This window comes from Gouania willdenowi, chromosome 3, assembly GCF_900634775.1.
Source record: "Gouania willdenowi chromosome 3, fGouWil2.1, whole genome shotgun sequence".
Taxonomy (NCBI): Eukaryota; Metazoa; Chordata; class Actinopteri; order Blenniiformes; family Gobiesocidae; genus Gouania; species Gouania willdenowi.
Genome location: NC_041046.1, coordinates 19,206,356 through 19,218,491, shown reverse-complemented (window position 1 = coordinate 19,218,491; position 12,136 = coordinate 19,206,356). Strand labels below are relative to the sequence as shown.

Here is a 12,136-nt window from a genome sequence, read left to right as displayed (position 1 = left end):
AATAATCTGACTTTGATGTTCCCTTTGATGCTCCCTTTAGAGTGACACCATTTAAAGGTTGAAGTTTTTCTGAATTCCACATGGTAACTTCTGTGTTTGTTCTCTGTAACAGAAAGTTGCAAACGCATATTAGTAACCAGTCAAAGAATCCTCAAGCAAACCCATCAGCACCAAAGACTTCAGAGGATCAAAGCACAGCAAAATACAATGTAGTAAGTGACTTAATTTTAAATGTATTGTTGGTGATGTGTAAACTGAGTTAATCTGGTAGTAAAGAGAACCTCTTTTCATTATATTCTAAGTTAGTCATTTTAAATTGAAAGGTTGCCATAAAAACTATTGTTGTCTGTGGTTTTTACCAGAGTTGTAAAGAATACTGATGTACCTGTATCCTACTCAAGTAGAAGTACTGTTACTTGATTCAAATTGTAGTCAAGTACAAGTACCGTCGTTTCAGAACAATAAAACTCACTGTTTTATTGGCAGCATTCCAATAATTTAGCAATTTACTAAGAAAATTCCACACAAATGCCGCAGCCTAACATAGGCCGCACTCTATCGGCCAATCAGAATGGGCAGGTAGGCGGGCTGCTGTACTCAGGTCCGTGTTTCAACAAAGTTTCAACTGATAAGTTTCCTTTACTGCATGAAGTCGTCTCCTCACTGCCCCACGTCTACAAATCAGTCCATTTGCAGCTTTTTTTGGTCACTTTTTACTGTAACCGGACTGATACACCACGTCGTCCGCTATTCTTACCGTGAACTACCGCAGAGCGATCACAGCGAGTCAGACTCTGAGTCAGAATACGGACACGATCGCTTCTGAACAAATCCAACACGGTGATTTGGCAACTTCATGATATTATGCTACTATTACAAACTGGCTGACTTTTACTTCAGTCACGCTGCTACCTCTCTCTCTCTCTCTCTCCTCTCTCTCTCTCTCTCTCTCTCTCTCTCTCCTCTCTCTCTCTCTCTCTCTCTCTCTCCTCTCTCTCTCTCTCTCTCTCTCTCTCTCTCTCTCTCTCTCTCTCTCTCTCTCTCTCTCTCTCTCTCTCTGACTGATTTTGAAATATACTCAAAAAACAAAAACAACAACTTTAATATGTTGATAGAAACAGAATGAACTGCCTCGGAATAATTTATTGGCAAATTTGAAATGGTAATTAAGACTTATTCACTTTTTTCTTTTCCCAGAAACGCCCCGTGCCTTCTGAGTCACTGGAAAGTCTAGCCACTAAGAGACAAAAAGTCACAGACCAAAGGTTACAGCAGCCGCCCGCTGTTAACGGACTCTTTCACAATAAAGGAGGTCACAACGTAGCGTCTCCCAGCCTGAACTCCAGTGTCCAGACAAAGACTGAGTTTCAAAGGACAACTAACCAAGCTGATGGCCACAGTGGTTTACCACTGGCCCACGGTGGCTTTTCCACGGTGCATAAAGGCTTTGGCAACTTGGACAGAACTGTCTCAGAGACGAGAGAAGCCAAAGTAAGCAGCCTGCAGCCACCTCAGCCTTCCTCTGACTGCACTGAGGAGAACCTCACTAACAGCCAGCACAGAAAGAAGAGGACCAAAAGACACAAGGACAAAGAGCGGGAGAGGCTAAAGGATGCCTCGAGCAGAGAGTGGATGAAGGCCAGCCCTGACCTTAAACACAACCCAGACAAACTTGATGGTGAGAAACACTCTAGTTTAATTGTTTTTCACATCATTTTCCATTCATGGGTTATATTTATGACACGTACACAGACTGCTGACTAAACAACACTGATTATCGTCTAATTACTTGTTATCACTTGGTCATGGGGTTGGTCCAGATTTGTGAGCTTTGCAAATATTATTGTAATTTTCTGATATAGAATGCTGTTAAACCATCATCATTTAAGGACACACCCCACCAAGCCAGTGTAACAACAGTCTGATAACATAAAACACATGATGTGCATTTATTAAAAAAAACACTGCCATAGAGCAGTGGTTCTCATACTGGAGTCCTCGAGCCATAAGTTGGGGATCCATGAATTAACTATTATTCATGTCTTCTCATTAATGAAGTGTATAACTACATATGAGAACCATTTCACCACTAAACCAACGTACTTTACATGTCCAGTATATGGATACCGGACATGACGCACTGCTGCATCACAGTAAAATTTGATGGTTGTCTCAATGGCTTATAAAATCGTGCTGAAGAATTGTTGGAGAATTCAAAGTGCTTTAAACAAAACAAACATCACAGTAGTGCTTTCACGACTTTAAAAAATTACAATTAAAAATCAGGAAAAATCAAAACATGTAAAAAAAAAAATCAATAAAACAGGATGATATCCGATCAAACAGTGTGATCGTTTAATTAAAAGCAGTGTTGAATAAAAATGTGTTTAACTTTTATTTGTTCCACAGATGAGGAGCATAAAAACTGAACGCTGCTTCTTCATGTTTGGTTTTTGTTCTGGGAACATATAACAGGTTTGTCCCAGACGACCTGAGACCTCTGGGTGATTCATATCGGAGTAGAAAGTCTGAGATGTATTTTGGTTCTATATCATGAAGTGCTTTATAAGCAAGTAATAGTATTTTATAGTCAATTATCTGAGTGACTGGAAGCCAATATAAGGATTTGAGAACTGGAGTTACAGTATGTGATCCACTTTCTTTGTATTTGTTTTTATTTCTACTACAAAGATCTTAAATATTTCAGTTTAAAGAATCGATCATTTCTATGGATCTAAAAGATTGGAGAACCCCTGCTATAGAGGATATTTTGTGATAGAACATTTGCAGACTACACAGTGCATCACAAGCTGTCAGGGTGACAAAACTGAATTGGGTTCAAACACCCAAAGTCGGAACACCTGAGGTGTGAATGTATGCATATAAACTGCAGCCCAGAGCGTTTTCTTTTTTTTTCACATCGTGTTTACATCCGAATGTGTTTGCTCACCTTGGAAAAATATTTGTACCCTGCAGCAATATCGATAGATATTGGTTCGTTTTTTTTTTTTTTTTTTTTTAAACCTATTCAAAATAAGGACCAGAAGAAAAAAGGACAAATTTAAATAATTTTATTTTAAATGTAATCTTTAAACTGTCCAAAGTGCAGATATAGATATTAAATAAATGTTTCATCAAAGAAAATGTGCAACGCATATTGTAAATAATAAATCAGTGCACATCTGATTTAGAACGAACATCTATGACATGAAATAAACAACAGGGTATGAAATTAAGAAAATATAATGGCGGCAATTTTGGCATTTATTCCCTCATTTATAATGAAATTATTTTCTAGAATAACAAAATCTGCCTACATCCCCCAGAATGCCTTGCGGTCCTGGGCCAGGGGTTGTTTCAGGATTTTTTTCTAACGGAGTTCAGTGAATTTATCAAACATTCTATTGCACATTTTCTATTGATATTGATTACATTTCTATCACGATATATATCGTTACGGTTTTAGTCATGATGCAGTGGCCTCTTTAACCATTGGGGCACCTTTACTGAACAAATGTATGCCTTCTGCTTATTACGGTTTTTTTTCATTCTCAATATCTCATTAAGTTTAAAAACTAATTGTATAAACCTCTGTATTGAAAGAAAACTCTTGGCCATGGTCATAATTCCATGATCACTTTTATGGCAAGATGTATAGAATAGGAGATATAAAATGTACCGACACTCTTTGAGTTCGGGACCGATTTGTTCCCATTGACTCCCATTATAAACACATATTTTGGATATAATATTATCCTAACATATAAAAGTGGTCTTCCCATGTCTAATAAATCTAGGTCTCTACCTTCAAATTACAAAATGCATCTTATTTTTGGAGGGGAAAAAAAGCATAATTTGTGTTTTTCTCATTGAAAAAAAAATTGTGTTTTTTTAAAAAAAAAGGTCAAAAAAAATAAAATTTATAAAATATAATGGAAAAACTTTATATTTATGTTAGGTCTGAAGTTGTTGAAAAGATCTGATGTAAAAAAAAAAAATGGGAAAAAAATATTTATATATGACTTTTTGATGACACTTTTTTGAAGGGTACAGTTTTGCTCAAATAGTGTAGATTTTTTCAAAAATTGTTTAAAAGACAGAAAGGGCATAAAAAGGTTTAAGAAATTACTAAAATATAATGAAAAATTGACATCTATTCTTAGGTCTGAAGTTGTTGAATCGGATCTGATGTGGGAAAAAATATTTCCATGACATTTTGAAGACACTCAGGCCTTGTTTACACAAGAACGTTTTCTCGTGAAAACACAAAAGTTTTGGCAGTGCGTTTACACGGCAACGGTGTTTTGGTGCTTGAAAACAGACCGTTTTAAAAACGGGCTCCAGAGTGGAAGTTGTTGAAAATGCTACCACCTCCATGTCCGTGTAAACAGGGAATCACTATAGGGTTTTATTCAATAAATGCTCAAAGCTCTAAAAGGGATAATGCCTGAAAAAAATCAATGTTCCCATCAATTATTGACCTAGTCAAGGTTGTAATAACTTCATACCAAATATTCCACTTTGAGTTTTTTGTGTTTTTTTAATGAGAAAATTTGGCTGAAAAAAAGGTAAAAAATACAAAATTATAATAGAGGTTAGGTCTAAAGTTGTTGAAAAGATCTGATGTGAAAAAATAGGGGGGGAAAATGATATATAACATTTTTACAACACTTTGAGCTCAGGTACCAAAACGGTACACTTCATAAAACTGTCATTATGTAACGCCGTTTAGGAAGGTTTTTAAGAACCTCAAATCATTTTAGGTTTCCATTGGATTTACTAAAATAACAAATCTTAACCTTAAGAATTGTCCAATCTTGTATGTGTTGCTTGTGCTTGTCTTATTGTTTCACGCACACACACACACCCCTATTATCATCCTGTCCACAGGTGGCACAAACACACGTCTGGTCTTAGTCATTGAACATCTAAGCCAGAGCTTCTATTTTCTCCACAAAGCTCATCCTCTGGAGTCTGTCATGTATTGTGTGGCTGAGTGACTGAAAAACATCTTGATCCGTGCACTGAGTCTCTAAGCTGGAGGTCTCATGACAATCCCAGCCTCATAACTCATCTGCACGAGGGCACGCGGGTGCACATGTGCTCACACTCGGGCTCTTAGCAAAACACAAACACGTTGCCTAACGTTGAAAACATTCCTCATGAATCTCTGGTTAACGCTCATTCTATGGAGCTCATTTTGCCTTGTTTTTTTTCTTTCTTCTTCCAGATCATGTCATCACCAATTCTGTGGTTTCTGAGGAGAAGCCGGATTATGTGCTGTGAGTCACAATTAGTTTAGTCTCAACAGGATATCACATCTAAAATGTGTTTGCAGTTATTGTTTTTGTTTGCTAAATACTTAGTCATTGCTTTGTGCTGCCATCTTGTGTCTAAAGGAGGCACTACATTATCTTCACATTGGCAGTGGTTCTCAAACTTCCCAGTCCTGTACCCCTTCAGACATTTAACCTGTAGTCATGTACCGCCTACTCCTGCGCTTAAAAACATAATAATGTAATGTCATATACAATGTAGCCCTGCAGGGAATTTTACTTATCCTGTTGAAGAATAATATATAATAATAATGATAATAAAAATGCATAACAATAATAATAATAACTAGAATATTTGCATTTTTTGAAGAAAATGAGAAAGTGAGGATGCAGTTGCTGGCCCGCATCACACTGCATTAGCTTATCATTGGTATTAGCATTAGCCTAGCAATAGCAATAACCTATCATCATCATTAATATTAGCAAAGCAATGGCATTATCCTAGCATTAATATTAACCTAGTATTAGCATTAACCTAGAATTGGTATAGCAATAGCCTAGCATTAGTTTTAACCTAGCAATAGCATTAACCTAGCATTAGGGCGTTAACCTAGCATTAACATTAACTGCTCTATTTATATTCTAGTTTCCAATGTTGTCAGTGTTTTTAATTTTCATTCACATACCCCCATGACAATTTGCGTACCCCTGGGGTTACCCATATACCCCACTTTGGGAACCAAAGAGAAGAAATCATCTAAAGCAGTGTTTAAATGATTACAGGACCGGCTTTAGGTCATTCTGTGCCCGAGGCACGAGTGGACTTTGACACCCCCCACCCTCATAAATGAATAAAAATAGTTTTTTGTTTTTTTTAAAGTCTATACACAGTGTGCACACGTTATTTATTTTAAATATCAAGACAAAACAATGCAATTCTGCTGCACAACAAACCATTGGAAAAAAAATGCAACCTATTTTAAAATTTAGAATAATGCACTATAATACAATATAACACCTACAGGTATAGTGCAAATGTCTCGAGCGAACAATAACAAAAATGGTGCAAAATCCAACAGCAATGCAAAACAGTGCAATCAAAAGTTAAAATAAAATGTAAAAGTTTCAGTACAAGGAAATTTCTACTTTCCTGTTTGGGTTACTAGTCAGTAACACAAAGCTTAAAACCAAAGAACATAATGTGCAAACAACACAATAGATTTATATAAAATAGAACAAGAATTAAAATAAAATAAATATAAATATGGGCAGAAGATTAGCAAGCATGTTACAGATATTTTTTAAATTAATATCAAATTAAGAGAAAACATATACAGTGATTGTAAAGGGTGTGTTTCAAGTTTAATATACCTTTTAAAATTATTATTTGAAAAAATTAAAAAATATTTGAGGTATGCAATTTGGCACCCCTTCAGCAGATGGTGGCACTGGCCTATCGGGAAGGACGGCCCTGAATGATTAAAATTAATGATGAGTGTTTTTTATTATTATATTATTATTTTTCAAATTAAAACACAACACACAATCTTAAACACTGTATTCTATTATTTCACTGTATAAATACAAATACACTGCAGAACGTTTGTGTCAAAATAAATGAATCAACAACAGGAAAAGCTTCAAAACATTTTTTCACTTCAATCAAAAAAAAAATGTGTTCAAACGTAATTTTTGGGGGGCTCACGCTTTTTTTGCATTCAAACACTTTTTTTCTTTGATAGAATGTTTTTTGAGTTACTGAAAGGTTTTTGTTTTTTTATTGAATCAAATACAAAAAATAGGACTTCAATAAAAAAAAAATCATTTAAATTATTATTAATTAAAAAAAAAAAAATTGAGAAGATTTTCTTTGATTGAAGCGATTGTTTTTGTTTGTTTTTTTTATTGAAAATATTTTTTGGGGTGGTATAATAAAAGACACAAATCTACCTCCATACAAATACAAATCTAGTTCAAATAAAATGCAGTAAAAATGACCTGAGCAGGTGCAAATTGTCACTGATTGTGTAATATTGCTGTAACAAAGGTGATCAAACACAAATTCTAGAAAAAAAAAAATCTTTGGGGTCGTCAGAAAATTGTGATTTCGAATTGGGGTAACAATCCAAAAAAAGGTTGGAACCACTGATCTAAAGCGAGTATAGCAACAGTGAATCACATCTGATGAGTCGGACTAAAACACATCCTATTTATTTAAACTGTAACTTTACATATTGATCATCAGTGTTCATGTCTGTCCTTTCAGCTCATACGCTCCTATAAAGAGTTTAGAGCAGCGTGAACGCTACCTGGAGGACTTCTGCTCTGAGTACGATGAATACAAAGACCTCCACTCTCACATCGCCACCATAACCCACATGTTTGTACAGTTAGAGACGAAGATTAAGAACCTTTCACCTGGAACTAAAGAGCATAAGGTAGAGTTTATCAAGCTTCAAAGTTCTTCTGCCTAAGTGAACTGTTTAACAGATCTTTGTGTTCATTTTTTGTTTCCTTGTAGATCATGGAAGATCAAATTTTAGAAAAGTACAACAAGTATCGAAAGGTAAGATAAACATTATGGAGGGTTATGACTATAAATAACAACAAAAAAAGATGGAGATTGACATCTTTAAGATTTAACTTGGGATGGATTTAACTCCATTTGAGTGTACAGTAGCCTATGTGCTATGGTTTAAAAGATCAGCTAAGGCACTTGTGTTGTTCATTAAAACTTATTTATCATCTTTCTGCTGATAAATAACAACAATCCTTTAACAACAGGTTAAGCTTACTTTTAATGTTATGCTCCACTGGATAATATCTTGCAAAATATGAGTATGTATTAAATTTTAGTGATTGGGGAAAAGTGGCAACTTCATTTTCAATATTTTATCCCTAACGGCACATACTTGTTAATGGATGAACGACGACTCATTACCTTTGTTATATCAATTTCATTTGTCCAAATAGCAGACCCCGATTTAGGATGGGGATACATTCATTTTTATTGATGTCTGTATTTCAAACATGTAAAATGATAAAAGGAGTAGAAAATTAAAAATGATGAATTACAACAAGCAGAAATGGAACGTTGGTATGAATAACCAACACTTAAACTTCTCAATTTACATGTGCAAAAAGGACTAGGAAGAAGTGTAAACTTATTTAATCCTACCCTTTTATTCACTACCAATTTAGCTTTAAGTACAACTAATAATACAATAAATTAGCCATATAGCATTAAACAATCTACACATTCCTTCAGTTACTGTTGAAACAATGGAGACGTGTGAAGGATGACCCCAAATCAGATCAATTGTGTTATATTGTATTTGTATTCTTATTAAACTGAAAGTAATGAGAGTATAACAATAGCAGGGGTAAAACTATAGAACTGCCTAAAGGATGAAATAAAACAAAGCACCAACATGAACCAGTTTAAAAAGCTTTTTAAATCATATATCGTAATAAAAGATAGATAATGTGATAGAGAATATTTTTAATTTAATTATTGCTGCGCTATATTTTATATTTCACATACAATTCATGAAATGTGTGTAGTATATATTAAGTGGTATATTATTATTATGCACATGTCATTACATGCTTGTCTATGTACGTGTATATGTGGGAAACTATACGTATACATTTTTTATGTGCATGTATAAACTGTATATATATAATAACGTGTAGAATATATATTGAATGTGTATTGCAAAAATAGTAATATTAGTTTCCTTATTATTATTCTATATGTTTTATATAATCTAGAGCAGGGGTCACCAACCTTTCTGTAACTGAGTTACTTCATAGGTACTAAATAGTCCAAAGGGCTACCGGTTACAAAAGCGCTTAGTAAATACTATATTTTCACGGTTTCACTTTAATTGAAGGTTAGCAGAAACTTAAAGAGGAAAAAAATGCTTCTGTTTCAACATGCAACACTGTATTTTTCATCAAAAATGATCATCTTCCTATTTTACTAACCACTAACTCATCATATAACATGTTTGCTTTGACATTTGTTTCAACTACCTCATATTTTACAAAAATCCACCTTGTATTGCATTATATACAGTATAACATACCACAACCCAAATCTGCAACACTTGAAAATATTTGTCACAATGTTTTAGTGAAAATTAAACAGTAAAAATGGTTAATTTAATAATGTATAGTTAACTCTAAGTATATTATCTTTGTGAGTTTGAATCCTGGAAAAAAAAAATCAGATTTTAGATGGAGCTCATTGATGACTAGAGCTCCTGAGGGCCCCTCACGTGGTCCATGTGGGCTACCTGGTGCCCACGGGCACTATGTTGGTGACCCCTGGTCTCGAGAGCCTTGTTTAGTTTTTTATGATGGGGGAGATCAGGTGTGTATAAGCTTCTGCTTCAACCTACTCCCTTTCAGCTGATTAGTTGGATAATTGAGTGTTGTTTCTTCTATTTTTTAGTTTTTCTGAAGAAGTTAAAGTTCTAATCCAAAGTGCTGTTAACGTGGTTCCTTTCTTTCTCTGTTCCTCACAGAAGTTCCCAGGCTACCGGGAAGAGAAGAAACGCTGCGAGTATCTCCATGAAAAGCTGTCCTACATCAAACAGAGAGTCATAGACTACGATGTGTCGTCAGCCACCTCATAGCATCCACTGCCACATAGGATTGTTCTCATGTGAAACCTTATTTGCGTTCACACTCGTGTTAAACCAGTTTTCTGGGACAGATTTGGATCCAAATGCAGGAGACATAAATCACACTTAAATCATTAGAAGGAACTCATCTTTGATAGTTATTCAATTATCCATCAGTCATTTTAAGGTATTTCCTAATTAGCTTAATTTAATCCCTTTGCCCAAGGACAAGTTGTTGTTTTTTTTAAAACAAAATTTAATTAATGAACTTTCTTAAAGATTTGTTATTACTTATGAATAAATCTCAGCTGAACGGACAAGCGCTCACATTAATCACATTCTACCATGCAAACCTCTGTCATTATTTAAGTTTCACATTAGTTTCCTGTGTTTCTGGGGTGATCTTTCCCTTAGAGTGAACCTGTGAGATATGCAGCATTAGCATTAGCATTAGCATCCACCTTCAAACCAGCTGCTCAGCGTGAGAACCAGACAGTGTGACATGTGGAGCTAATGGACCATAAAACCTGTTGCGTTCTTGTGCGATATGCAGGCTCTCAAAATGCACTTGATCAGAAGTATTTATTGACCACATTCTCTTTGGAATGATTAAAAAAAGGACCAAAAGGCTTTGTCACTGTTCATAAAGCAGGGAGTCCAAGTATTTACCCATTGTATCAGATGGGTCTTTGTTTTTTCAATGCATAAAACTACTGATGTCTTAATGTAAAGTGATTTTATTCTTTTCTATATCTCAGATCTCTACAAGACGTAGCATTCAGTCCTGTTGGAATTAAGTGTTTGAACCCATGGTGAATCAAAGCTCTCACAATAATAACAATGGCTTCATTTAGCGCTCACTGGGTATGGAGAGCAGAGGTGGTACATGGTGATGGTACTTCTTTCACTCATTAATGCTCATATCAAAGTTCCAGTTATGCATTGATGTAACGCAAGCAGCACATTTTGTTAACCATTACTGGTTGGGAGTATTTGGGTGGTTTTTACACTCCCTATGACCATAACAAGTGCCCATTCAGCCTATAACTGCTCATTGTGGTGAGACATAGAATGACAAATACCTCAATCTGTCAATATCAACAATGGATTTTTACGTCATTGTTACCTGCCTTAATTCAGTATGTTTTTTTGTTTTGTTTTTAATGTGCACTGCTTCAACTTTACTGTTTTATTCAATGACCGCACACATTTCAGATCTTGCTGCGATGCTGCTTTAAGTTTTTTGTAAGCGCAGGTGATTCTTAATTTAGTGGCTCCTGTTCATATCACAGTACAGTGAAATTATTTCACACTATTCTAATCAGAAAAATAGGTCAAATTCTAAATACACAACCCTCAATCATTTCATTTAGACATTTTCCAAAGGCAAAAGAAGACTTGCATTAAAAAATAAAATAAAATAATGAAAACTATAATAAAATGTGGATGACCATTTTTATTTGTAATTATTGTAAACACTTTAATTAAATTGATCAGTGGGGTCCACAACAAGAATGTCCTGCTTACAAAATAGGTAAATGATTTTATTCATATATTTAAGTCTAAATTAAATGTCCTGTTACAGGTTTATTTGAAGTTCTATTTTCTGTCTTTGGTCTGTTGCCAGCATGTACACAATACACACGTTTATTGATTTAATGCGCTCTGACTGAAGGCAAGGTTTGGTCACTAAGCAGAGAAATTGAAGAAAAAAAAATGATGAAATGCAATTTACAAATGTCTCTTGTGCTGTTATACAAAGTTTTAAAGAATAAAAATCTTCAACTCACCCGAACACATTCCGTTTTTGTTCATCATAGCTCTTGGTGTTCTCACTGGTTTTATTGCTTGTGGACATTTAATGCAGAAATAGACTATTGACATTAACTACGTTGGATATTATTGAACAGTAGAGGCTAGAAATAAAAGAGAAGAATAAGGGTTACAGCGCTAAAACTTTCTGAAATAAAAAGAAATACATGTAATCAGAACTTAGCGTTTAATACAGGTTAAGATTCATTTGGCAATAGAATGCTGTTTAAGTCATTGCTACTTCATGCTATGCTGTCCCTAACATAAAGCTGTTCCTTCCATACTTATGGGATATTTTAATGCAACACCGTCGATTTAAATTCAGGCCAGAAAAATGAAATTAATGCAAATATTTACAAGATAAGGCAATATTCCTTTAATGATGTGCATCTAAATAACATGATTAAATCGAAATAT

At 34.7% G+C, this 12,136-nt stretch overlaps 1 protein-coding gene across 1 annotated transcript in view; it reads left to right on the top strand.

Moving 5' to 3' along the window:
- LOC114461148 (RNA polymerase II elongation factor ELL2-like) overlaps positions 1-11,696 on the top strand; it is a 39,671-nt gene extending 27,975 nt beyond the window's left edge. The window contains exons 7-12 of the mRNA XM_028443004.1: positions 113-212; positions 1,198-1,678; positions 5,231-5,282; positions 7,543-7,714; positions 7,798-7,842; positions 9,809-11,696. Coding sequence (XP_028298805.1) covers positions 113-212; positions 1,198-1,678; positions 5,231-5,282; positions 7,543-7,714; positions 7,798-7,842; positions 9,809-9,919 — 961 coding nt within the window. The 3' untranslated portion in view covers positions 9,920-11,696. The remainder of the gene's footprint in view (positions 1-112; positions 213-1,197; positions 1,679-5,230; positions 5,283-7,542; positions 7,715-7,797; positions 7,843-9,808) is intronic.
- The last annotated feature ends 440 nt before the right edge of the window (positions 11,697-12,136 follow it).